At 50.2% G+C, this 27,260-nt stretch overlaps 1 protein-coding gene and 1 long non-coding RNA gene across 11 annotated transcripts in view; both read right to left on the bottom strand.

Moving 5' to 3' along the window:
* Window positions 1-12,970, bottom strand: part of SHB (SH2 domain containing adaptor protein B) — a 214,599-nt gene extending 201,629 nt beyond the window's left edge. For 8 of the 9 annotated variants that reach the window (XM_063594378.1, XM_063594380.1, XM_063594384.1 and 5 more), the window contains exon 1: window positions 11,636-12,519. In XM_063594378.1, coding sequence (XP_063450448.1) covers window positions 11,636-12,352 — 717 coding nt within the window. In that variant the 5' untranslated portion in view covers window positions 12,353-12,519. Of the gene's footprint in view, window positions 1-11,635 lie in introns of all 9 variants that reach the window. The other variant, XM_063594385.1, reaches the window with a different exon arrangement.
* Window positions 12,971-13,141: 171 nt separating this feature from the next.
* The window catches only part of LOC117981686 (uncharacterized), a 70,830-nt gene continuing 56,711 nt past the window's right edge, over window positions 13,142-27,260 (bottom strand). The window contains exons 3-6 of one of the 2 annotated variants that reach the window (XR_010109148.1): window positions 25,528-25,639; window positions 15,729-15,814; window positions 15,171-15,239; window positions 13,142-14,030 (exon numbers count right to left, since the gene is read on the bottom strand). This is a non-coding gene — a long non-coding RNA (uncharacterized LOC117981686). Of the gene's footprint in view, window positions 15,240-15,728; window positions 15,815-25,527; window positions 25,640-27,260 lie in introns of both variants that reach the window. The other variant, XR_010109147.1, reaches the window with a different exon arrangement.

The following is a 27,260-nucleotide window of genomic DNA, read 5'->3' as shown; positions in this document are numbered from 1 at the left end:
AATATAAATACTACAGTAGGGAAGACTTCGTTTTTTTTGAGACAGAGTCTTGCTCTGTCTTCCAGGCTGGAATACACTGGCGCAATCTCAGTTCACTGCAACCTCTGTCTCCTGGGTTCAAGCAATTCTCGTGCCTCAGCCTCTAAAGTAGCTGGGACTACAGGGGTATGCCACCACACACAGGTAATTTTCTGTATTTTTAGTAGAGACAGGTTTTTGCTATGCTGCCCAGGCTGGTCTTGAATCCTGAGCTCATGTGATCCACCCGCCTCAGTCTCCCAAAGTACTGGGATTATAGGCGTGAGCCACCACGCCCATATGGGAAGACTTTTCTCAGCAGCATGCTCAAGAAATCATGAAGGTGGAGACTGATTAAATAGAAAACAATTCGTTGTAACCAACAACAATTGCCACATATAGAACCAAAAGGCAAATTACAAACTTTAAAAAATGTTCTGCAACCCAAATGGCAGGTAAGGGGCTGCCATTGTTAATCCACAAAGAGTTCTTACAAATCAACAGAGAAAACCCTGCAGCAGAAAAGGATGAACAGATGATAAAGTAAACAGTTTTGGAAAAGCAACACAAATGGTCAACACACATTTGCACCAGGAATCCAGGAAACTGCAAATGCAACTAACTTGCATTAGAATTCCCAGGATTGTGTGAGAAGGGTAAAATAGGTGTCAACTTGTAAGGTCTTTCTAGAACACAATTTGAAAGTATGTATCAGACTTTTTACTGTCTTATCCAACAATTCTCAGAATCAACCCCAAGGAAATAATCACAGACCTATGCAAAGAATTAAGTTACAAAGATGTTCATTACGGCACTGTTAAATTGGTGAAAACGAGGAAAAGCCTAACATGTGAACAGAATACAATGCAGCTATTAAATTACAGTTGTTAAATATTTAAGATATTGTAGACATCTTTCCATGTCTTTACGTTTAAAAAAATACAGACGGTATCACTTAATTTTTGTGGAGAGAAAAATAAACATATATATATATGCAATGAAAAATGGCTAGATGAAAAAGTAGTAAAATGTTAATGGTGGTTTCTTTGAATTACGGAATTAGGGTTGGTTTCTGAGTTTTGCTTACTTATTATTTTCTATACCAAACTTGTCTTAATTTTGTTATAAGGGGTAAAAGGTTAGTCAAAAGATAAATGTGGAACTACAGCTCAAAATGCAAGCTGGCCCCTTTCTGAGGAACCGGCTCAGAGCACAGCCAACTTGCAAGGGCCCCACACAGGGCAGGTAGGCACCGCGCCATTCCGCAAATGCCATGCAGTCCCCGATCACATGTGTGGCTTTGGAATGCACCAGAGGGATTACCGAGCTGTCTGGCTTTCTGGGAGTGCACATCCAACAAGATGGTAAAGTTTCACTGTTAAGAACTTTCTGATGATTTTCATTTTTAGAATTTAGCCGTGGCCTGGAGAAACCTGCAGACTCTCATTCCTCCTAGTTCTGTTTGCATTCTCCCCATAGCCCATGTACCAGTGAACCCATAATATAAGGGACCACTTCCTATCAGAAGCAGCCAGCAATGAAATGCTCTGCTGAGCAAAACAGTGGCTGCTCCAGCCCTGTCCCTGGAGACTTAATCGCTGCACTGTCTCCACCGTCCTGTGGTGCCCAGCTCAGCCATGCAACATAGCAGGTGGCCTCTTTTGAATTAGGAGTATTGGGGCAATTTCAGACTAGTGGCAGGCAGGGCCTGGCCCTTTGCCACCTTCCTCTATCCCTGGCAAATATACCATGGCATGCCCCAAGCTCTGGCCACCCCTGACTGCACACAGCAGAGTTCCCCTTCCAATCTCAGCCACTGTAGATGGGATCCCCTCTGTCTTGGATGCGCCATCCACACCTTCCTCTGGACCCATCTCCCATGAGGCCTCCTCTTCCTGACGGTTTTCCCCATTTCCTCCCACAGACCCAGACAGAGGGCCATCCATTTCTTCCCTGGGATCTCAGGCACCTCCTGGACCCAGAGGGCAGAGAGTGTCCCCACTCTGGACCCCTAGGCCTCAGCTGCTGAATCTACTTCATCAGTGGCTGCTCGGGGCCAAAACCCTGCAGCCATCCTGGCTCTTCTCCCTCATCTCTGTCAGGAAATCCTGAGGCCCAATTTCACCACACACCAGAATCTGCCCCTCTTCTCATCACCTGCTGTCAAAGCCCTGCTTTCAGTGGTCTGCCTGCTGGTACCCTCTCTGCTCTAGAATCTCCAGAGCCACCCTTTAAAAACCCAAGTCAGATGCGTGGTTGGCTTCTCTGCTCAGAACCCTCTGCTGCCCCCATCTCATGCAGGGTTAGCGAGGAAGGCCTCTTCAATGCTTGTGAGTTCCGACATCCTCTGCCCCACACCTCTCAGCCCTCAGCTGCCTTCATACCTCCTCCTCACCTGCTCCGCTCAGTCATATAGATCTCTGCATTGCTCCCTGAACCACCGAGGCATGCTACTGCCTCAGGCTTCTGCACTGTTCCTCTTCCCTCTGCCTGGAATGCCCTCCTTGGAGAGCGGGGTGGTTCATGCCATCACAACTTTTAGCAAGGCCCTCTCTGAGCACCCACATAAAAAGCATCCCACCCCAAATTCACGTTTGCCATCGCCTCTTTATTCCTCTTTACTTTCCTCTACAGTCCCCACCCCTGACGTAACTGTATTTACTTGACTCCTGTCATGAGAGAGCAAGCTCAGGGGAGCATAGACTCTTATCTGCTTTGTTCATGGCTCTATTCCCAGCACCTAAACAGAACAATCCCCAGCACACAGCAGGCTCTCAACAATGTCTACTGAATGAATGAATGAATGAATGAGAAGAAAGGACTTGGCATGGGCTCTCACAGCCCCCTGGGAACTCTGGGTCCAGCCTGTAAGTCAAGGCCCGGCAGTGGGCCAGGGAATCTGCTTCCCCCACCCACCCACCCACCTGTCGAGTCACTCTCCCCTCCTCGGCCGTGGGAAGCCCCTTTCTGACCAGGAGTATTACATGTTGCTTGGAAAACACTGGGCCTGAGTCACTCGGTGGGGCTCTAATTCTCTCTCCATCCCCTGGACCCACCTCCAAGATCCTTCCTTTACAGCATAATGGGAAATCCAGAGACAGCTCCCCTTGGAGAAACTGGAAAGGAACTGAATGATTTAGAGGAAAATTCAGTTCTTCCTGCCTCGGGAGTTAGGAAAGCTCAAACTCTCAGGAAGTTAGTGCCGCTGAAAGTGAAACATTAATAGAAATATTACTGGAAAATACCAAACAGGAAGAGAAGGAAAATTCCATTGTGGAAGCAAGGTCCTCTGTCGATGCTCCTTAATGGTCTCAGCAAAGTGTTTCAGAATCAAAACACGGGAAGAAGCGGAAATCAATCAGGCTGTCACCCTTCCTGTAGACTCCAGCTTCGGCCACGCCACCTCCACACCACCCCGGCACAAAGGGCACTGGCCTCAACACAAGGTCAACACACACAGCAGGTACTGGCCACCAGCTCTGCCTCTGCTGTGAGGCAGGGAAGAATGCACTCCTCCCCATGAGCCTCTGTTTCTCCATCTGCAAAAGGGAGATTACAGCCCCTTCCTCGCAGAGTGGCTCTGAGAAGCAAACAAATTACCGGTGTGAAAGTGCCCTTTAAGCTGTGGAATACTTACATAAATGTTGGAATCAGTCACTTCTACCATGCCAACAGAGGGGACATTTTACAAAGAGTAAGTCTAGCCACAAATAAGGCAGAGACGATAGAGCAAATTCAGGCATGGGATTGTGCAGCTTGAGGTAGTATGGCACAGTGGTTACAAACAGATGCTAGATCTGGCTTCGCATCTCATCTCTGCCACTTACTGGCTGTCTGACTTTATTATTATTATTTTTTTTTTTGAGATAGTGTCTCGCTTTGGTGCCCAGGCTGGAGTGCAGTGGCCTGATCTCGGCTCACTACAACCTCTGCCTCCCGGGTTCAAGCGATTCTCCCACCTCAGCCTCCCAAGTAGCTGGGATTACAGACATGTGCCAACACGCCGAGCTAATTTTTGTATTTTTAATAGAGACGGTGTTTCACCATGTTGGCCAGGCTGGTCTCCAACTCCCGACCTTAGGTGATCCACCTCGGCCTCCCAATGTGCTGGGATTACAGGAAGTGCTGGGATTACAGGCATGAACTACCACGCCCGGCCGACCTGACTTTAGACAAGTGACTTAACCTGTCTGTGCCTTGGTTTCCTCATATGTAAAAATGAGAATAGAAGTAGCAGTAGTAGTAGCTACCTCAAAGGACTGTAGTGAGGAGTAAAGTTACATACAAAGCACACAGAACTGCACCTAGCTCAGAGTATGTATAATAAAAGTATTAGCTAATATTACTGTAGTGGAAAACTCCCTTAATTCAAGTGATTGTACCTTTTTTACTCAAATACCTCCTCCTCACCCTGCATCTCCTGTGACTCCGTGAAATCAAGGCCCTGCCCAGAACAGTCTCTGTGCCAAGACAGCTTTTAGCTCACCCACACCACTTTATTTACAGATAAATTCTGACATACAGATGTGGGTTTCAACCTTGGTTCCTGTGTCCTCAACCAAAAGATAAGCTTTTCAGGGGCGGGCACTATCCAGGCCCTGATTCATCCCTGTATCCACACAGCTCCTGATGGTGGCCTGCATATAGCAATCCCTCAGTCAGCACAGGCCAAATGAAAGCTAGGAAGTCAGAGACGACCACCACCTTTGTCCTGCGGAAAATGCACAACCTTCTGGGCACAGTGGCTCACACCTGTAATCCCAGCACTTTGGGAGGCCAAGGCGGACGGATCACTTGAGCCCAGGAGTTTGAGATCAGCCTGGGCAATAAAAAAATACAAACATTAGTTGGGTGTGCTGGCGTGTGCCTATAGTCCCAGCTACTTGAGAGGCTGAGGTGGGAGAATCGCCTGAGCCTGGGAAGTTGAGGCTGCAGTGAGCTGTAATCGTGCCACTCACTCCAGTATGGGGGACAGGAGTGAGATCCTGTCTCAAAAAAAAAAAAAAAAGAAATAGAAAATACATCACCCCTACCACCACCATCAACCAACCTCGCAAAGCCACAGGGTGTGTTGCCGTCAGCCAGCCAGCATGCGAGCTCTGTTGGAAAGTCACACGTCCCAGTTTATTTTCTAGGGCCAAGCCTGGCCTACCCATTCCCCACAGGCCACCACTTCTGGGCTCTCCCAGCACAAGCTAAACTAATCAGGGGAAGGCTTGACCACAGGCAAGTTAGACCTTGCTGACTGATCAGAAGAAACCACAGCTGTTTCAGATTTGACTTTTAAAGCTAATTTTTATGGGTCAGAAATGCTCTGGGGGCAAAGAGAGGATAGGGTCAAGTCATGGGGGTTAAGCCCTGGGGTAATCAGTCATGTTCTGAGATTGTCAGATTAGAGAGGACAGTCACCTGATCTCCTTCAAGGAAACTTAAGTTCCTTGTTGATCAGGGCCAATGTACCGCCAGTCTTTTCCTCCAAACAGAGCACACACAGCCTGGCAAATCCTTGAAGGGAAGGAATGCTTGGTGTTAGAATGAGAAGACATGACAGTTACAAGACTCACGTTTTGTGCAGCTGTCCCTTGGGATGTGCCAACTCTGTGCTCAGAATTTCTCTATAAAATAACTCAAGTGCTGCATTAACATCTCATTTCTGGAACTCTGAGGCAGATGGGAGACAGAGAAACAGAAAAGCCAGCTCTAGGGCCTCTTCTAGGGACACCAAAGTAAAGGCTGAAAGCGGAGAAATTACAGCAGAGGGATGCAAGAAGAGTAGCATTAAGTAAAGGGGAGGAGGAGACATGTAACACATATTCCAGTAAATATCCAAAAGCCTCATACTACTTATTTCCATTGAAACCACGGAAAATAGAGGAAGCATATAGGTTTTGAACTCAAGACTGCACTGGTGTGATCCTTGCTCTATCACTTTGCAGCTGTGTGACATTAGGCAAGTCATCAACCTCTCTAAGCCTCAGTTTCTTTATCTGGAATATGGGGATAAGGTAGATGATGGCATCGAAGGCCCTAATTAATGGCTTGTCTGTATCCCTGCCCTTTGCCATGAGACACTGCAGCTCCTCCTCTCTCCTTGAATTGTGGCTGGCCTTATGATTTGCTTTAGTCAACTGAATGCAGCAGAAGGGTCACCATGCCAGTTTCCAACCTCAAGAGACCTTATGCGCTCCTGCTTTTTCTTGGAATCCTGCTGCCGTCATATGAACATGTGCTGGAGGAGGAGAGACGACACGGAACAGAGCTGAATTGTTGCAGCCCAAGGCCATCCTAAACCAGCCCACCAAACACGTAAGAAAGCCTAGCCAGGATCAGCAGAGCTGCATACCCACCCCACCCCCAGTGACTGCAAAGGCATGAGTGAGCCCAACTGAGACCAGAAAAATGACTCAGATATGCAGGCTCTTGGCTATAATAAAACCTTATCGTTTAAAGCAGGGGTTGGAAGCTAGAGCGCACAGGCCAGCTGCCTGTTTTTGTAAATAAAGTTTTATTGGGATACAGCTGTTCCCATTAATTTCCATATTGTCTATGGCTGCTTTCAAGCTACAGTGGCAGAGCTGAAGAGCTACAATAGAGACAGCATGGCCCACAATCAAACCACGGGCGGTTTTGGGGTGATTTGTTATGTAGCAACAGCTAATACAGTACTCAAGCCTCTCCCAGTGGGACAGTGAGGATTAAATGACCGATTAAGTGGTTACTATGAAGCCTGGGGAATGTATTTCCCTTCTGGGGAATCAACCAGGAAAAACTGGATTTGATACGCAGCATTTCTCTCACACTGCTTTCAGGGGATGGGACTTCAAAGGGGAAAGTGTCCCAAGCCAAACCACAGCTATCAAGTGCAACCCTGACCTTTGCCATTAGTGATATTTTAAGAACTGGAGAGTGTGGCTGTTCATCAAATGGGAATGACTGACAACTCATGTTTGACCCCGGCTTCAATCAAGCCCTACATCAATGATTTTATGTGAAACAGGACAAATGATAATTCACAACTCCGCAGCAAGGCACATGAGACTTTCTTCCCTTTGTGGGCTCCAACCTCCTTCTGCAGTCTCCCACCACACCTGCCCTGCTGCCCCCAGCCATCCTCTCCAGCCTCCAGGCCATGGCACAGGCTGCTTTATTCCTTCTGCATGAAAAGCCCTCTTCCCCACTCCCCTGCCTTGGGAATTCCCACTCAGCCTTCTACACTCAGCTCAAGAGTGGCCTTCTGCTGAAGGCCCTCTTTGGCTTCCCAGCCAAGTTCAGGCCCTCCCAGCCCTCTGCACACACTTCTGGCATTCCTCGGGTTGTGATATTGTCTCTCTGGTTGTATCTGTCTCCCTGACTAGACCAGGAGAAGCTGGTATTCAACTGCAAACTGAGAAGCTTCCTTTTTGGAAAGTTAGCCACCACTTACTTCTCTCTGAATTCCCTCTGCCTAGCAGGCAGTTTAGAAACTGTTTGCTGGATGTTTTTTTTTAAAAAAAAAAAAGTTAGACATGATATTATTTATTCTGTAACTATGGAAAAAGTGTTATTTAACTCAACTCTGGATGCTGACAAAATATAAAGTGTTGGTACACATTAGTATGTATTTAAAACCTGGGAAAACTGATGTCATGATGCTCCTGACTTAGTTGTGGTGGAAACAACATTTATTTAATTATAATAAAAGAAACAAGACTTCAGCAGAAAATATAACTGGATGAGACCTGTTTGGCTGCACAAAAGGAGACCTACCAAAGTAACTGGCCTCTTTTGTCATCATTTTTTTTTTTTTATAAAGCACAACTTGAAGGAATACTGTGTCTACCTATTCCAGTTTCGTTTTCTCATCCCAGGAGCTCGGGACCTCACCGTCTCTCACCAGAACTACAACTGTCCCCTAACTTTGATCCTATTTTCCCCAGATTTTGGCAGCTGTTTATAGCCTGGATGCCCCTCCACCATGGCTCTGAGTACATCCCTTCCCTGGCTCAACAACCTTCAAGGTCTCCCCTGTGGGGTCCAACTTCAAGCCCCTACCTCTCTCACACTGTCATCTCTCATTCCCCAAACAAGGCCCAGCTGCATGAAAGTGCTGCTTTCCAAGAACAGGCCCCACATTGAGATTTTATACACATACACACACGTCTATGTTCACACACACGTATACACTTACATATACACACCCTGACACATAAGCACTCCTGCAGCGTACAGTCACCCTCTCCCCTGAGCTGAGATTCCACTTCCAACCCTAGATCCAGCTCAAAGCCACCTCCTAGGTGATGAACTTCCCAAATTCTTCAAGATAAAAACACTGGGAAACAAAGGATGAAATTCCTGTCAATCTCCTCCAGGAGCTCAGGCCAGAGATCATGGACAAGTCTCCTGCATCCTTCACTACCTCCCCTCCTCACTCACACTTGTACCAAGACATCTCTGAGTACAAAGTAAATGCTGGAAAAAGTGGGCTATGTTAGGGGAGAAACCAGTAGAGTAAGGCTAGTTTCTCTTCCAAATAATTCTAAATGGAAAAGTTGGCAGGGTGCCGTGGTTCTCACTTGTAATCCCAGCACTTTGGGAGGCCAAGGCAGGAGGATTGCTTGAGCCCAGGAGCCTGGGCAACACAGAGAGACCTCCTCTCTACAAATAAAAAAAATTAGCCAGGCGTGACAGTACATGGCCCCAGTTACTCAGGAGGCTAAGGCGGGAGGATTGCTTGAGCCTGGGAGGTTGAGGCTGCAGTGAGCCATAACTGCACTCCAGCCTAGGTGACAGAGTGAGACCTCTAACAATAGATAAAGACTAAATAAGGTGCCAGAAGTGGTTTTCCTGGATCCATGAGTGAGGGGCAGAAGGAAGGCCGGATCTACAGTGTGCCTGGCCTCCCAAAAGCTGTCTGGCTGGAAATAATGTGAAAATAACTGCTTCCTGACTGCCTGATGGGGTGGAGGTGGAGGGGTGCTGGCCCAGGATCAGGAGGTAGCCACACACAGATGGCAGAAACAAGGGCATCCAGAGTCTCTGCATCCCAAGGCTGCCCTGACCAGAAGACCCAGAGGGACAGTTAAGGAGAAGCCACTGTTGCATGAGTGGTTTTCAAACCATGGTCCCAGGACCCTCAGCCATTTCCCCTCAACCTGGGAAATGATGGAATGCAAACACTCAGGTCCCCCACCAGGCATGCTCAATCAGACGCTGCAGGATGGGCCCCAGCAATCTGTTGTAACCAGCCCTCTAGGTGCACTAAAGTTTGAGGATCGCTGCACTATAACGTCCTGCTGACCCTCCCTGGCTGCCTCCTCCCTCCTGGGTGGAAAGAACATCTGGACAACTTCTCAAAAGATCAAGGGTCTCGCAGTCACAACCTAGTAGGTGAAAAGTAACCCAGAGAGATCTTCTAAAAAACCATATCTGATCACAACACTCTCGTAGCTAAATCCCTTCACAGGCCCCCTCTGTGCTTAGCCTACAAGGTCCTCCCTGATTCAGGCCCTGCCCAACTCTTAACCTCTCAATTTCAGCCACAAGGGACTTCACCTGCAGTTCCCTGAAGCACAGGGTTCTTCTCCAGCCAACCATGGTGACCACCCCTCCCTCACAATAATGGCCCTGCCTCCAAGGTGCACTCTTCAATGCCACACCCCCCAACCTCTCCCTTGCCCTTCATCCCTCCTGTAACCCTGTAACATGAGGTCTCATCATAGCACTCATCACCATCACGCCACTATGGCCTCTGTCATAGCATTCGCTGCAGAGGGTCCCTGCTCCAGCACCCAGCAGGGGAGGACACAGAGAAGACCCGTAAGAAATATCTGGTGATGAAAAGAGTCAAGTCTTAAACATCTTGACATCCTGGCTATAAAACAAATCATTCCTCAGTGTTTGAAACAGTCTTAACTGTAACTGGGAAAAAATGTTTACTGAAGTTTTGAACCACTAGCAGTGGAAGAGAAAGGAGATCTGCCCACCTGGGGTGTGGCTGCAGAGTAACAAGGAGGATGCATAAAGTCCAGTGCAGTTAGCCGTGACCCTCTCGTGCCTTTTATATACAAGACCTCCAGGTTTCCCCAGTGCCTGCACCAAGCCAAGCTTCAGCCATGCATAAGACTGCACGGAGCCTATCTGGTGTTTCCCTCACTGACCAAACACAAGCCCAGGGTCCTGGTGGCTCCCAGGGAAATCTGCCCCCTCTCCCAAGGCAGCTCCTAGGTAGCCACCTGGCTCCCAGCTAGTCGTCATCTAGGTGTGGCATCCTAGGTGCTTTAGAAACCCAGAGTCCAAGCTTCCGAGGGGTGCCCCAAACTGCCTCCAGGGAGAGGTGGGATCTTCCACGGACTGCCCATGCAGATCAAACAGGGGAGGGGATATTCTGGGGACCTCGGGGAGGGGAGGCCAGGCAGAAAAACTAGAGGGACATTCCCTTCCTCCTCTCTCCTGGCAAACAAAAAAGATCCCTTTCCAAGCACCAGATGGCAGGTAAGAGCCTGTCTCCCTCCTGTCTGGACATCCAGTCCTAAAAGGAACTCAGACTCTTAATCAGTCTCCCCCAGCCCAGGCCTGGGCAAAGGTTTACCTTTGTGGGAAGAAGGTGGGGAGAACAACAGCCACGCACCAGGGCGCTGAGAAGGAAGGAGCTCTCCCACCGGGCCTCAGATTTAATCAAAACACTGCCTTCCACCAGAAGAAGACAGAACAAGTATTATTTTATGGGGGAAGGGAGGGCTTCACAGGAGTGTGAAGGGGGAGGAGGGGGCCTAGTCTGGCTGTAATTAACTCGTCTGCTTCAAAGGAAGGAATCTAGATGGCCTAATGCGTTAGGAAGGGGGCTGTCACAAAGTCCCCCCGTGTTCCTGGGACCTTATGGGGTAGGGGTGAGGTCAGGAAGGAAGCAGGTGAGGATAGGAGGGGTGGGGTCTCCTTCCAGCTGGGCCTGATAGGCTGACCCCCTCCCGCGCGCAGCGGGAGGAACTGACGGGTTCGATGAGGAGCGCTCTTGCAGGCAGCGCATTTCAACCGGAAAAGCACGCGTGGAGGTTCCCGGAGCAGCTCCGGTACCAGGCAGCCCGGATTTGGAAACCTGGAGCTGGGGGTGGGGTGGGGCAGGGCAGGGCCGGGCAGGGCAGCCGCAAGAGATTTACATATACACGCTGGAGACAGCCGGTCCGGATCTGCCACCAAGAAAGCTGTGTAATATTGGGCGAGTCCCTTCCTTGCTCTGGACCTCAGTTTCCCACCTACAGCGTGAGCGGAGGGTGGAGGCTAGGATAAGGGGTGTCAGGAGTCAAAGCTCTTTGAAGTCCTAGACAGCTCTGACTCTGACTTTACTCCTTGGCAGCCGGAAGGGCTGACTGGGTCTGTCTTCCTGGGGCAAGGCTGGGCCGGGCGCTCTCGCTCAGAGAGGGGACGTTCTGGGAGCAGCGGCGAAAGAGGTGGGGTCAGGAGGCCGCCGGTCCCAGGAAAAGGGCGCGGGAGGAGGCAGAAGCGGGAAGCAGCACGCCAGCCCCGACCCAGGGTCCTAGGCCGAAGCTGAAGTAGAGACGCGACACCAGAGCGGTGGGTGCCTCGGTTTCCCCGTGCGCACCGTGGCTCTGGAACCTCGGGAAGAGGCCAAGGGGCACCTTACCTTGTCCTTCTTGCCGGCCCCGCTCTCCTCCGCGGCTGAGGCGGCGCACTTGTTGAGCAGTTTCTTGCCTCCGCAGGCCGTCGGGCTCCAGGTGCGGCCGCCCGCGCAGGCGCCCCCCAGGGGGTCCCCGGCCCCACCGCCCGCGGCGCTCTCCACTTTGATGAGGCGGTGCTTGGGGGAGATGTAGCGCACCTCGGCCGGCGTGGCGGGCCGCCGCTCGCTGCTGCTGCGGTAGAGGTGCGGAGAGCCGGAGGACGAGGACGAGGACGCGGCGGCCCCCGCGCCCGAGGAGGCGCAGCAACAGCCCGCGGCGCCCGACGCGGACGAGGCCGAGAAGGCGCGCTGGACCCCGCCTGGCTCCCCGCTGCCGCCGCAGTAGTCCAGGCGGCACATGGCGCGCAGTTTGCGCAGCGACGAGCCAGGCCCGTTGTAGGGGTCCTCGAAGTCTCGCTCCTTCTGCGCGCGGTAGGCGCGGATGAGGTCGCTGGTGCTGCCGCTGTCGTCGGGCAGCGAGCCCGAAGAGGCCGAGAAGCAGGAGGCGGTGGCCGGACCGCAGGACGCCGAGGCGGCGGAGGAGGCCTGCGGCACGGCCTGTGGGGGCTGCGAGGGCCGCTCGCCCCGGCGCCGCTGCTCGCGGTAGTCTGGCCGCGGCGGCTGCGGGGGGCTCTTGGTCTTGCTGTTGCCCAAGCTGAAGTACTTGTTTAGCCACTTGGCCATGGCGAGAGGCCGCCTAGGGCCGCGGCGCGGGAGACCGGTCCGCCGCCGCGGCCATTCGGGGGGCAGCGCTGCGGCGCAGGTCCCTCGGCGCCCCCGCCCCGGCGGGGGGCGTCCGGGGCGCCGGCTCCCGACGCCAAGTTCAAGTTCTTGCCGCCGCCGCCTCCTGCCGGCAGCTCTCTGGCTCCGGCGGCTGCAACACCTCCCTCCGCCTAGCGCCGCCCAAGCTAGGAATCTCGCGCCCCTCGTGGGCGCGTCTCATGGGGTCCCGGCCCACGCCCGGGGGAGAGCGGAAAGTCCGAGCGCTCCACGCCGCGGACCCTTTGGCCGTACGCCCCTCGCGGTGGATCGCGCTCCTGCCCCGTCGGAGCCGCAGCCTCCGCCTTGGCCGGGATCCGCGGCTGCCGCGGGAACTTCTCGGCGTCCTCGGCTCCCTTCTTCCTTCCAGAGAGCGCTGGGGAGAGCTCGGCCCCGCAGCGGAGGAGAATGCGGCCGGGAGAGACAGCGAGCGACGGAGGAAGGCAGCCGGCGCCCGCCAGAGCCCGCGCGCCCGTGCCCGTCCCGGCGGCGCCTGTCGCTGCCACTGCCGCCGCCTCCCGAGCCGCCGCGTGTGTGACACTCAGGCCGCCAGAGCCCGCCCCGCGCCGCCGCCCCGCCCTCCCGGAGCCCGCTCGCGCGCCCCGCCCCCCGCCCGCCCCCGCAGACCCAGCACCGCCCACCCCCGCGAGCGTGGCCCCGGGCCGCGGCCCAAGCCCCGCCCCCCTCGCGCCCCGGGCCGGGGTGGGCTCACCTCTCCGCTCCTGTACGCGCCACCTCCCGCGGCCGCCCTGGCGCCAGCACCAGGGTCTTGCCCCAGGGCGCTGGGGTCCCGCCGCGCAGCCGGCTCCACCTAGCTTGCAGCTCGCCGCCGCCTCGGGCGAGAGGTTGCCTGGCGGAGCCTGCTACGCGCAGAGGCCAAACCTTTCCGCAGTCCCCCGGGACCCCGCGCGTTGTTCACTCCAGGGATCCCCCTGTCGGGGTTGAGGAGGGACAGTGGATTAACACGGAACCTGTCTAGTTTACAGCGTGGCCCGTGTGGAGGAAATGCAGTGCCGAGTGCCCTTAGGGACAGAGTGGCTGTCCCCCTTTTCCTTAAAGGGACAGACTCCGGTTCAGCCCCGTGCGCCAGGTCTTCGGAGGAATCTTTATGCTAATGAGTGTATTAGCAGTCCAGATGACGGATGTGGTCGGGATAGGCGGTGGGAGCCGGGCCCAGCACCAATCCGAGAGCAAGGCTAGGGGAGGTCGGAATGTTTGCTTACCTTTTCACCTCTGAGGAAGTCGAGGCTTTAGCCCTATTCGCTGCCAGCCGAGGGGAGCAAGTTGTGGGAACATTTAATGCCTTATGTTGTAGGAGCTGGCAAGGATCCATTTAATACAGGACCTCGGCCGGGTGCGGTGTCTCACACCTGTAATCCCAGCACTTTGGGAGGCCGAGGCGGGTGGATCACGAGGTCAGGAGTTTAATACCAGCCTGGCCAAGATGGTGAAACCCCGTCTCTACTAAAAATACAAAAATTAGCCGGGTGTGGTGGCGGGTACCTGTAATCCCAGCAGCTACTCGGAAGGCTGAGGCAGAGAATTGCTTGAACCTGGGAGGCAGAGGTTGCAGTGAGCCGAGATCACACCACTTCACTCCAGCCTGGGCGACAGAGGGAGATTCCGTCTCAAAAATAAATACAGGACCTCATTTTACAGATGGAGAAACTGAGGCCCAGAGGAAAGTCACACAGGTGGACTTGGATGCCAGTTCCTAAGTCGGGTGGTACCATAATTATGTCTTTTCCAAGAGTCTCTTCTTTGCGATTTCAGATCATCCTTTGATTATTAACCAAAATTGAGGAAACAGTCCCAAGGAGTGGCCTGATTTGGTCAGTGTAACTTTTCCTGGGATCTGCACCCAGGGGAGGTGGCATGCTCCCTGTTGAGAGGGAAATGCTGCCTAAAGATGAAGTAACTGCCACTAGGGCCTGGTGCTGCTTTGAATTTGCCTGGGCAACCCTCAAAATGTGACTTAACTCTAAGATGTGGGCACCTGAGAGCTGAGAAATTATCTAAGAATGTTGATTTGCTAAAACAATAGCCCAAATCAATAATCTGCATTTGCTGTCTGTCTGTTATAGATGCGCTTTGGGGGAGTCTGTTTTTCCCATATCCTGTAGTAACAGTGGGAACTGTGAGGGCAGACAGCAAGGCCAGGGGCTCTTTTGATCACATCATAGTTCTGGCCACGCTGGAAGTGGAGGTCAAACTCTCAATCTGAGACATTTGGACAGGGAAGGCCTGAGAGCTGTTACTGCTTCCTCTCTGTAACCCACCCAGACTCATGCCTGAGGCCACAGCACAGAAGTGATAGAAGCAGGACTTGAACTCGGTCTTATCCTGAAGCTGACCTCTGTCTGCTCAGCCATACACAGTGGTAAAGTGAAATTGACTTCAAATTTGTTATTCCAGAATCAAGCTATTTGCCCTTTCCCTCCTTGGTCAGACAAAACTGTCATCCTCTGTGGCCAGTTGAATTTTCCAAACCCACTATGTGACGTCTCACAGTCGCAGATACTATCACCAGCTACAGAGCATCTTCATTGCCTGAGATCTATTTACTTAGCATTTCACAGGAAATAATCTAAGGTGTGTGTGTGTGTGTGTGTGTGTGTGTGAGAGAGAGAGAGAGAGAGAGAGAGAGAGATGTGATGTGTCTGGGGCATGCAGAGAGGACCCAGAAGTTGACCTGGCTAGGATGTTTATTTTGAATATACCTAGACTTAAGTATCTCCGTTACCCTTTAAATTGTTCCTCTGTCGCATTGGCACTTAATTATCTTGCACGTAAGGAGGCCCCAGTAGAAAACCTGAAAGGCAAGGACATCCTTGTTTTAAGCCCCACCTTTCATCCAACCACAAATCCTCCCCAGCTCCCTTCCTTCCCATTTCTACTTCTGGGCTCAGATCCTGGCAATAGGCCAGGCCACCTGAGACAAGAAAGTCCTCACCAGAATCTGGAAGCTTGCTCCCTGCATGTGTCTTGCACATGGAAAGGTTATCTCTGCCTTTTCCAAAAGTTCAGGAAGAGAAGTTATATTTCATAACTTATTTTTTCCATGTCACTTTCATCAGGCCATAGAGTCGGATCCACTTTTCCATGTGATACCTCTGCTGGGGTATAATTTGCAAGCCAGAATTATTGTAATGCTATAGTATTATGCCAAGAACTTCCAGAGCACTTGTGTATCTGCTCAACCCTTAGACACTCTGTATATAATTAACCCTCCTCAACATCCCTGCAATCTGGTGTTATTCCCAGTTTACAGATGGGGTAGTTGGCCTAAGGTGGTATTTACCTCAAGCAGGCAAAAACCACATGGGTGTTTTCCTTTGGGAGCTTGTAGAGACGACCATCCAAGACTCAGAGTCCGAAATAATCATTCTGAAGGGAAATAGAAAAAGCTTCCTAAGGACTTTGCCAAACGGTTTAGGAAGACAAACACTTGTAGAAGTATTAGAGCATTATAGGAAGTAAGAGCTGGACAGACTCTCTTTTCAGAGATCCAGCCACTCCATTTTACAGAGGGCAAACTGGGACCAGTGAAGGGAAGAGATTAAATCAAGAGGCACAGCTAGAATTGGTCCCCAGTCTCTTGACATCACAAACTCATTATTATGTGATGCTGTAAACTATGCCCATCATTTTTGGAATTTTTGCTTTTCTTGTCCTCCTCCAGTCCCACCCTAGTTTTCTTATTAGAAGGGTTGAGTATGGCCCTGTTTCTGTTTCTGTTCTATCTCAGCTTCTCACCTTAGACCAAGAGCTCCTCAAGCTGCCAGGGGCATGGTGTCTCCTTTGCTGCACCTCCTTCCAGTATCTGGAGGAAGGCTGTGCCACTTGTACAGGTCCAGAAAAATAGTGCCACCACCAACCCAACAGACTCATCTTCTTCTTCTTCTTCTTCTTCTTTTTTTTTTTTTTTTTTTGAGACAGAGACTGGCTCTGTCACCCAGGCTGGAGTGCAGTGGCACGATCTCCGCTCACTGCAAGCTCAGCCTCCCAGGTTCATGCCATTCTCCTGCCTCAGCCTCCTGAGTGGCTGGGACTACAGGCCCCTGCCATGACACCCGGCTAATTTTTTTTGTATTTTTTTAGCAGAGACCGTGTTAGCCAGGATGGTCTCGATCTCCTGACCTCGTGACGCACCTGCCTCAGCCTCCCAAAGTGCTGGGATTACAGGTGTGAGCCACTGCGCCTGGCCTTTTTTTTTTTTGAGACAGAGTTTCACTCTTGTTGCCCAGGCTAGAGTGCAATGGGGTGATGTTGGCTCAACACAGCCTCCGCCTCCTGGATTCAAGTGATTCCCCTGCCTCAGCCCCCGAGTAGCTGGGATTACAGGCATGCGCCACCATGCTGGGCTAATTTTGTATTTTTAGTAGAGATGGGGTTTCTCCATGTTGGTCAGGCTGGTCATGAACTCCCGGCCTCAGGTGATCCGCCCACCTTGGCCTCCCAAAGTGCTGGGATTACATGCGTGAGCCACCGCACCCGGCCTCATCTACTTCTTTTAGATAACATTATTCAGTTCTGTCCATTGAATGTTAACGTCAGTCCCCTGTCTGTGTACCAGGCCCTGTAGGATGCAGAGATGATCTGGACCACAGTCTCTCACCAATAATTATACAAGGCAAGATGAGAGAAGTGCAGGACAGAACAAGGGACAAAGAGCTATGGGGCTATAGGGAAGGGAGATTTTAATTATGGGGTGGGGCAGATCATAGTGGGTTCTTAGTAGAGGTGATATCTGGTCTGGGCCTTGAAGAGTGAGTAGCATTATGATATAGTAGAAGTAGACAAGAGAATTCCATGCGGAGAGAGAGAGAGCAACATCGTGAAAGGCATAGAAGCAGGAACATGTGGTAAACCACTTGGGCCATAGTGAGTTGTCAAGTGGAGTGGAGTAGCTGAGAATCTCTGAATGCATGGAATGGTGGGTAAGGGTAGAAAGGTAGGCTGTACCACATCAGGAAGAGTTTTCAATATCAAACTCAGGAGAATTTTTTATCTTGTAGGCAATAGGGAGCCATTGAAGGTCTTTGAGCAAGGAAATTAATTACCTTATGTTTTCTGCATTTTATAAAGATTATTTGGGAAGCAGTGTGGAAGATGTATTTCTTGGGGAGAGACAGAAAGTAGGCAGAGCAGTTAAAGGAATGTTAAGGAACCAGAAAATGGTGCAGAGAACAGTAGCTAATGCACAGAAGGCACTCAGTACTTTTGTTGAATGAATAAATAACATTGAAGTAGTGAAAGGGTGTTAAGTCATTTTAGAGGACAGACTCTGCCTGACTCTCAAGTCTTTGCCTTTGGGCTACTTAGTGAGTGGTGACCAACCACTTCCCATTGAAAGGTGATACTGCAGGAAGGAGAAGGTGGTTGACTTGGCATTAGCTACCTGTATAAACAGCTGTGAGGGTCAGGGCACAAGTCTGGACTGGAGGTGTGGATTTGGGAGTTATTAGAACTCAGTAAAGATCTGAAGCAAAAACTTCTGTCATCCATGACCCCTTAGTTCATTCCTACTTTACCCAGCCCGTCGGCAAAGTATATGCAGAATCTGGCCACTACTCACCCCCTCCACTGTTACCACCCTGGACTAAGACTCCTTCATCTCTTGCCTGGATTATTGTGGGAGTCTCTTATCCATCTTCCCTGCTTCCATCTCACCCCAGCAGCCAGTGATCCTGTTAAAAATGGGTGTGATTATGTCTTTCCTCTCTTCACATCCCCCCTGGAATCCTGATTTTCCTAACAGGAAATGCCAAAATTCTTACAGTAGCCCGTAAGGCCTTATATGACTTGCTCCCCTTAAACTCCTAACCTCCTGTTATGCTGTACTCTCTCTCCTGCTGCAGCCAGGCTGCCTCTTTGCTGTTCTTTGAAGCCTCTAGGCACACTTGTGCCTTCCTTCAGGACTTTATTTAAATGTCACATGTTCAGTGAGGCCTCCCCTGGGCACAGTGTCTAGAACTGCAGTCCCCGCTGAACACTTGCCATCCCTCTTCCTCATTTTATTTTCCCGATAACTCTCTTCCTCATTTCACCTACTGTATATTTTACATATATTTCTTGTTTATTCTTTGTCTTGCCCCACAGCGGGAAAGAGATCTTTGCCCTTTTGTTCACTGCATACCTCCAGTGTCCAGAACAGTGCCTGTAGTCATAGTAGGCACATGATAACTATTTATTGAATGAATGAGTGGATGGAAGCAATTGATATCGTGGAGGGTGGAAGAGCAGAAGGTAACAGCTGGACATCTCCGTCCACTTCAGCTTGCTAGCCTTGGCCTGGAGGTAGGAGCATGTCAGACTTACTATGGTTTAAAATATATATATGTAAGATGTACAACATGATGTCTTTATATACATATACATAGTGAAATAATTTCTACAGTCAAATTAAGCAAGTTAACCTATCATCTCACACAGTGACCTTTTTGTGTGTGTGGTAATGAGAGGTGACAGCGTGCTGGCAGTCCTCGCAGCCCTCCCTCGCTCTCGGCGCCTCCTCTGCCTGGGCTCCCACTTTGGCGGCACTTGAGGAGCCCTTCAGCCCGCCGCTGCACTGTGGGAGCCCCTTCCTGGGTTGGCTGAGGCCGGAGCCGGCTCCGGCTCCCTCAGCTTGCGGGGAGGTGTGGAGGGAGAGGCGCGGGCGGGAACCGGGGCTGCGCGTGGCGCTTGCGGGCCAGCGCGAGTTCCGGGTGGGCGTGGGATCAGCGGGCCCCGCACTCGGAGCAGCCAGCCGGCCCCGCCGACCCGGGCTTAGCACCTGGGCCAGCAGCTGCTGTGCTCGACTTCTCGCCGGGCCTTAGCTGCCTCCCCGCGGGACAGGGCTCCCGACCTGCAGCCCGCCATGGCTGAGCCTCCCCCTGCCGCTGTAGGCTCCTGCGCCACCCTAGCCTCCCTGAGGAGTGCCGCCCCCTGCTCCACGGCACCCAGTCCCATCGACCACCCAAGGGCTGAGGAGTGTGGGCACACGGCGTGGGACTGGCAGGCAGATCCACCTGCGGCCCCAGGACGGGATCCACTGTGTGAAGCCAACTGGGCTCCTGAGACTGGTGGGGAACCTTTATGTCTAGCTAAGGGATTGTTAATACACCAATCGGCACTCTGTATCTAGCTCAAGGTTTCTAAACACACCAATCAGCACCCTGTGTCTAGTTCAGGGTTTGTGAATGCACCAATTGACACTCTGTATCTAGCTACTCTGGTGGGGACTTGGAGAACCTTTATGTCTAGCTAAGGGATTGTAAATACACCAATTGGCACTCTGTATCTAGCTCAAGGTTTGTAAAGACACCAATCAGCACCCTGTGTCTAGCTCAGGGTTTGTGAATGCACCAATTGACACTGTATCTAGCTACTCTGGTGGCAACATGGAGAACCTTTGTGTGGACACTCTGTATCTAGCTAATCTAATGGGGAGGTGGATAACTTTTGTGTCTAGCTCGGCGATTGTAAAGGCACCAATCAGCACCGTGTCAAAACGGACCAATCAGCTCTCTGTAAAATGGACCAATCAGCTCTCTGTAAAATGGACCAATCAGCAGGATGTGGGTGGGGCCAGATAAGAGAATAAAAGCAGGCTGCCCGAGCTAGCAGCAGTAGTAACCTGGTGGGGTCCCTTTTCCTTGTGTGGAAGCCTTGTTCTTTGGCTTTTTGCAATAAATCTTGCTGCTGCTCACTGTTTGGGTCCACACTGCACTTATGAGCTGTAACACTCACTGTGAAGGTCTGCAGGTTCAACTCCTGTAGACCAGTGAGACCACAAACCCACTGGGAGGAACGAAGAACTCCAGACGAGCCGCTAAGACCTGTAACACTCACCGCGAAGGTCTGCAGCTTCACTCCTGAGCCAGCGAGACCACAAACCCACCAGAAGGAAGAAACTCCGGACACACCACTTCTAAGAACTGTTAACACTCACCGCGAGGGTCCGCAGCTTCATTCTTGAAGTCAGTGAGACCAAGAACCCACCAATTTCAGGACACAGTAAGAGCACCTAAGATCTATTCTCTTGGCAAATATCCAGTATCCAATGCAATATTGTTAACTTGAGTCCTCATGCTGTACATTACAGCTCTAGACTTATTTTTTCTACATATCTGTACTCGACCTATATCTCCCAGTTCTCCCCCATCTTGTCCTCTCCCCTCTTCTGGTAACCACCATTCCCCTCTGTTTCTATGTATTCAACTTTCTAAAAACAGATTCTACATACAAGCGAGGTCAAACAGTATTTGTCTTTCTGTATCTGACATTTAGTGGAACATCTTCCAGATTAATCCATGTCATCACAAATGGCAGTATCTCCTTTTCTAAAGCTGGATAGTGTCCCATTGTGTGTACATCATTTTTTTAAAATTTATTTATTTTTGAGGCAGGGTCTCGCTCTGTCACCCAGGCTGGAGTACAGTGGCATGATCTTGGCTCACTGCAGCCGCAACCTCCCAGCCTGAAGTGATCCTCTCACCTCAGCCTCCTGCGTAGCTGGGACTACAGTTGTGTGCCACCATGCCTGGCCAACTTTTTAAGTTTTTTGTAGAGACTTTTGTAAAGTTTTTGCCATGTTGTCCAGGCTTGTTTCGAACTTCTAGGCTCAAGTGATCTGCCCACCTTGGCCTCCCAAAGTGCTGGGATTATAGGCATGAGCCACTGCACTCAGCATATTTTTAATTTTAATGGGTACATAGTAAGTGTATGTATTTATGGGGTATATGAGATATTTCAATACAGGCATGCAATGTGTAATAATCACATCAGAGTAAATGGAGTATCCACCACAATTTTTTAACCCATTCACCCATTGAGTGAATGTTAGGTTAATTCTGTATCTTGGCTATTGTGAAAGCTGCTGCAATGGTAGTTCACCATCTCTATGAGGTGCTGATTTCATTTTCTTTGGGTATATACCCAGAAGAGAGTTTACTGGGTCATATGGCAGTTCTAGTTTTAATTTTTTTGAGGAAACTCCATACTGTTTTCCATAATGCCTGCACTAATTTACATTCCCATCAACAGTGTGCAGAGGTTCCCTTTTCTCCACACCCTCACCTACACTTGTTATCTCTTGTCTCTTTGATAACAGCCCTCCTAAGAGGTGGGAGGTGGTATCTCATTGTGGTTTTAATTTGCATTTCCCTGTTGATTAGTGATGTTGAGCACCTTTCCTATATATCATGGCTATTTTTTATGTCTTTGTTGGGAGAAATGTCCATTTAGGTCCTTTGCCCATTTTAATTTAATTTAATTTTTTTTTTTTTTGGAGATGGAGTCATGCTTTGTCACCCAGGCTGGAGTGCAGTGGTGCGATCTCAGCTCACTGCAACCTCTGCTTCCCAGATTCAAGCAATTATCCTGCCTCAGCCTCCCAAGTAGCTGGGATTACGGCACCTGCTACCACACCCAGCTAATTTTTGTATTTTTAATGGAGACGAGGTTTCACCATGTTGACCAGGCTAGTCTTGAATGCTGAACTCAGGTGATCCGCCTGCTTTGGCTTACCAAACGGCTGCGATTACAGGCATGAGCCACTGCGCCCAGCCCTTTGCCCATTTTTAAATTGAGTTATTTAATAATTAAAAGAAAAGCCAGGCGCGGTGGCTCACACCTGTAATCCCAGCACTTTGGGAGGCCGAGGCAGGTGGATCGCAAGGTCAGGAGTTCGAGACCAGCTTGGCCAAGATGGTGAAACCCCATCTCTACTAAAAATACAAAAAAGTAGCCGGGCGTGGTGGGTGCCTGTAATCCCAGCTACTCAGGAGGCTGAGGCACAGAATTGCTTGAATCCAGGAGGTGGAGGTTGCAGTGAGCCGAGATCGTGCCACTGCACTCCAGCCTGGGTAACAGAGCAAGACTCCATCTCAAAACAAACAAAAAACCCTTTTGCTATTGAGTTGTGTGAGTTTCTTACGTCTTTTAAATATTAATCCCTTATCAGATATGTGGTTTGCAAATGTTTCCTCCCAATCTTTAGGCTGCCGATTCATTTTGTTGATTGTTTCCTTTGTTATGCAGAAGCTTTTTAACTTGATGTAGTTCCACTTGTTTATTTTTGTTTTCATTGCCTATGCTTTTGGTGTGATACCTCAAAAAAATCATTGCCAAGGCCAGTGTCAAGGAGCTCTTCTTTCGTGTTTTTTTTCTAGGAGTTTTACAGCTTTGGGTCTTTCATTTAGGTCTTTGATTCATATTGAGTTGATTTTTGTGTCTGATGTAAGGTCAGGGTCCAATTTTATTATTTTCCATGTGAAAATCCAATTTTCCCAATATCATTTATTGAAAAGACTGTCCTTTCCCCATTGTGTGTTCTTGGTGCCCATGTCGAAAATTAGTTGACCATATATACTCGGTTTTATTTCTGGGCTCTATTCTTTCCGTTGGTCTATATGTCTGTTTTTATGCCAGAGCCATACTGTGTTGACTTGCTGTACTTTTGAAGCACATGCATTCTGGGGTTCTGTTCCCAGATCTCTTAAATGGAGGAAGCAGAACATGACTCATCCCTGCCTTCCTGGCATCCGGAGGGGGCTCCAGGAAAGTTGTGGCATCCAGTTAGCCGCTTCCACGTGAGTCCCAGTCCTGCTGACATGCAAGCCTGTCCCCAGTGTCACTGAGCCAGCTGCTGTTCTCTCCACATCAGGTACAACTAATCTTAGGAATCTCATTACGGGTCGAGAAATAATCCTCTATATCTAGATTAAAGTCTGTGTTTTGACCATTACCGCGCACTGAGCATTGAGCCAACAGTTTAATTGAGCTGTTTATGCCGCTGCCTTGATCTCTTCCCAGAGAATTTACAGCTAATTCCAAGTGTCTCTGTGAATTAAGTGAGCCTCTCCCAACATGCTTTGCCCGGTGTTTGCCTGTTTCAAATCCCACTTGTCCTTGTGTTACCCAATGATGGGCTCTCACTCACAGCTGTCTCTGACCCTGCCACTTACAGCCCACTTCCTCCCTGAGGTGGCCATTAATGATATGGTCCCAGAATGGCCATAACCCAGGATAGCTTCTGTAATACCTACAGCAATAGAAAGGGGGGTGGAGGTGAGGATGGGGTGGAGCAGAGAGGTCATAAATTATGACCTCAGTGACCCCTTTGAAATCACCTCCAGGTGACTGACAGTCACCTCTAGCAAGAGGGTACATGCCTTTAGCGAAGTTAAGTGTAATGGAAGCAAAGAGTTCCAGTCTGGGGTCAAGACTCCTGAGTTCTTACCTGACATCCTCTGTGATCGCTGGGGCTACAGTTTCCCTGTTTGCAAAATGGGAGCTGGCAGATCATTGTTTTCCATTCAGGATAGTAGAGGTGTCTTAGGATAGGGCTGCCATATTTAGAAAAAACAAAACAGGCTGGGCATGGTGGCTCATGCCTAGCACTTTGGAAAGCCAGGGCAAAGAGGATTGCTTGAGCCCAGCAATTGGAGACCACCCTGGGCAACATAGTGAGACCTGGTCTCTACAAAAAAATAAAATTATGCTGGGTGCTCATGCCTGTAATCCCAGCACTTTGGGAATCTGAGGCAGGCAGATTGTTTGAGGTCAGGAGTTCAAGACCAGCCTGTCCAACATGGTGAAATCCCGTCTTTACAAAAAAAACCACAAAAATAAGCCAGGCGTGGTGGTGGGTATCTGTAACCCCAGCTACTTGGGAGGCTGAGGCAGGAGAATCGCTTGAACCCAGAGGTGGAGGTTGCAGTGAGCCAAGATCGCACCATGCACTCCGTCCTGGGTGACGACAGAGCAAGACTCCTTCTAAAAAAAAAAAAAATTAAAAAAAAAAAATTAGCTGGACATGGTTGTGCAAGCCTGTAGTCCCAGCTATTCAAGAGGCTGAGATGGGAGGATCACTTGAGCCTGGGAGGTTGAAGCTGCAGTGAGACATGATTGTGCCACTGCACTCTAGCTTGGGTGACAGAGGGAGACTCTGTCTCAAAAACAACAACAAAGGACATCCATGCAATAGTTGGGACATACTTATAGCTAATTCTTATTTATTTACCAGAAATCCAAGTATAACTGAATGCTGTATATTTTCTCTGGTGACCTTACTCAAGGGGCTGTGTACACAGGGCCCTGATCTACAGGTGGGTGCTAAGACAGCAAATGAGTTGAATTGCTTTGTAGCGATGCATCTTAATGGTCAAACTGCCTGCATCTGGCAAGTGCAGCATAGATTATGGAGGCTGCAAATCCACTGAGTGCAGTGGCTTTTTCAGTCCCAAACCTCAGACTGATAGCCGTCTTGAAGGCCACCACTGGAACCTGGGGCTTATTGGCAATAGGTCAAGTTAGGCCAATAAGAGTCAGAAGTACGCAGGGGCATGTAGGGGCAGAAGGTCTGGGTCAGAGAGCCTGAGGGTCTGGCAGAAGGATCTGTGGAGCTTGTAGGCAAGGAGGAAGTGAACGTGGGGAGAAAGGAAATCAGGCCTGGTCAGAGGACATCACAGGTCAGCCAGGTGCCAAGGAGTCCCCATGTTCTAAGGGTGCCGGCAGAGAGAGAATATCTGCGGATATCTGCAGGGTTGGGTGGGCGGTCAGACCTTGAGGCTGTGCTTGCTTTGCTTCAGAAGCAAGTGGTGATCAAGAACACAGCAGTGTTTTTCTGCAACTGAGGAGGACTTAAATACTACATGCCCACCAGCACCTTTAGGTTTTCTTCTATGGGGGATTAGCTTTGGGATTACCAGGTGCCCAGGATGTGTGATCCTCCTCTTCTTGAGAGAGGTCTGGAGACCAGGCAGCAGGGGCTGTGCATTTATCTGCCCACCCTGGTGGGTGGCCGAGTGCCTGCCAAGTGTTAGCCCCAGTGACTGTGTATGGGATTGAATCCAACAGACATTCACCGAGTCACAGTTCTTAAATCTCAGTTATTACCTCCGGCCTTAAACCACACCACCATGTGTAAAAGGGCACCTTTATCTTTGTAGAATCATTGCAGACTCTCCTCCTGCTGGCTGTATCCATCTCTCCCTCCCTCCCACATCTTCCTGCAGAGCATCCTGTCTGTGCACAGAAGTCCAGATGTTAGACCCACCCAGCTCCTGGACCTGGGCTTTGTATACTGACGGTAACAATTGAAACAAAAGACATACCAGGCACTGTGGCTCACGCCTATAATCCTAGCAGTTTGGGAGGCCAAGGTGGGTGGATTGCTTGAGTCCGGGAGTTCGAGACCAGCCTGGGCAGCATGGCAAAACCCCATCTCTACAAAAAATACAAAATAAAATATTAGCCAGGCATGGTGACGTTTGCCTGTGGTCCCAGCTACTTGGGAGGCTGAGGTGGGAGGATTGCTTGAGCCCAGGAGGTCGAGGCTGCTGTGAGCCATGATTGTGCCACTGCACTCCAGCCTGGCCTGGGTGACAGAGTGAGACCCTGTCTCAAAAAAAAAAAAAGGACATAAAGGCATTAAACATTGAAACCACCAAGATTAAATTTACGTGGGTTTACTTGTGAGTGACTTTATGTGCTAGGGTGCCAGGAAAACACCCTAAATCTGAAGAGTTTAATCCAATTTTCCTCTTTGTCAAACTAAACTTGGGTGTTCCTGAAAAGATGAAATATTACTTGAAGCCCTGCAGTTGGGAAAGTGGTTGATTTCTTCAGTGTTAAACCACACCAAAAAATGTTCTGATGCAATTTCCAGCCTCTCACTTTGGCTGTAATATTTAAAGGCAATTTTTAAAAGTCACTTTCCATGCATAATTTTCTCCCACTACACTTTGTTATTTTTTTTTTCTCGAATTGAAATGGTTACCACGCTGCCATCTGAGGCTTTGCTAAGTGGGATGCATTGGTCTTTGCCAGAGCCAAGAAAGAGTTAAAGTTGCAAATGGCCGTCTGTCGTCTTTCTCAGTCTGGGGATGGGGGTGGATACCACCCAATTGTCTGTCCTTTTCTTCCCCTCCCTAGGGCTGAGTGTAGGATATCAAGTCTCCTAAAATAGCTCAGACCCTGTGGGGAGATGCCTGCCCTGAGCAGGAGCTAGCTTGGCATGGAGGATTCTCAGAGTTGGAAGGGAATGTTCCTGGCCAAATGGTCTGATCTCTTGGGCTGGAAGAGAGAGGAAGGAGCTCAGTAACCTTCCAAACCAAACATCCACTAACAAGCTCTTTCAGGGCCCTCAGGGAACCCAGATGACTGCTGTCATCTTCCTTCACCTAAGTGACATCCGACAGAGCATCCACCCCCACAGAGTCCTCTGAGGCTGCTGGGCACAGTGCAGAGAGGCACTGGCAGATCTGGAGCAGAATCTAAGTGAGCATCTCCTCATTAGGATTTCTGGATCTCTTAGGATTTACAAGATACTACAGAATCATTGCGTATTGCAAATGTCCGAAGGAGAGAACTGTTGGTTTTTGTGGTTTTCCAGAGTCATGGTGGGTGGAGGGGCTACTTCTGCCCAGGCCTTCGAGCCCACTCTGATCCTTTCAGTCTTAAGATGCAATGATTGTTTGGGGGCTTTAGACTATGGACCTCCTCACTCCAAGGCTGGGCAGTGTCTCATTTGGACACTGAGTCAGGAGCTGGCGCAGGCCAGAGAGAAGCACTGCTTTCTTCCTAAGCCTCATGCTTTTATCTTTTTTTTTTTTTTTTTGAGATGGAGTTTCGCTCTTGTTTCCCAGGCTGGAGTGCAATGGCACGATCTCGGCTCACTGCAACCTCCACCTCCTGGGTTCAAGTGATTCTCCTGCTGCAGCCTCCCGAGTAGCTGGGATTACAGGTGCCCACCACCACACCCAACTAATTTTTGTATATTTAGTAGAGATGGGGTTTCACCATGTTGGCCATGCTTGTCTTGAACTCCTGACCTCAGGTGATCCAC

Source organism: Pan paniscus, chromosome 11, assembly GCF_029289425.2.
Source record: "Pan paniscus chromosome 11, NHGRI_mPanPan1-v2.0_pri, whole genome shotgun sequence".
NCBI lineage: Eukaryota > Metazoa > Chordata > Mammalia > Primates > Hominidae > Pan > Pan paniscus.
Note: the sequence above shows the minus strand (reverse complement) of the source record. Positions and strands in the feature narration are given on the sequence as shown.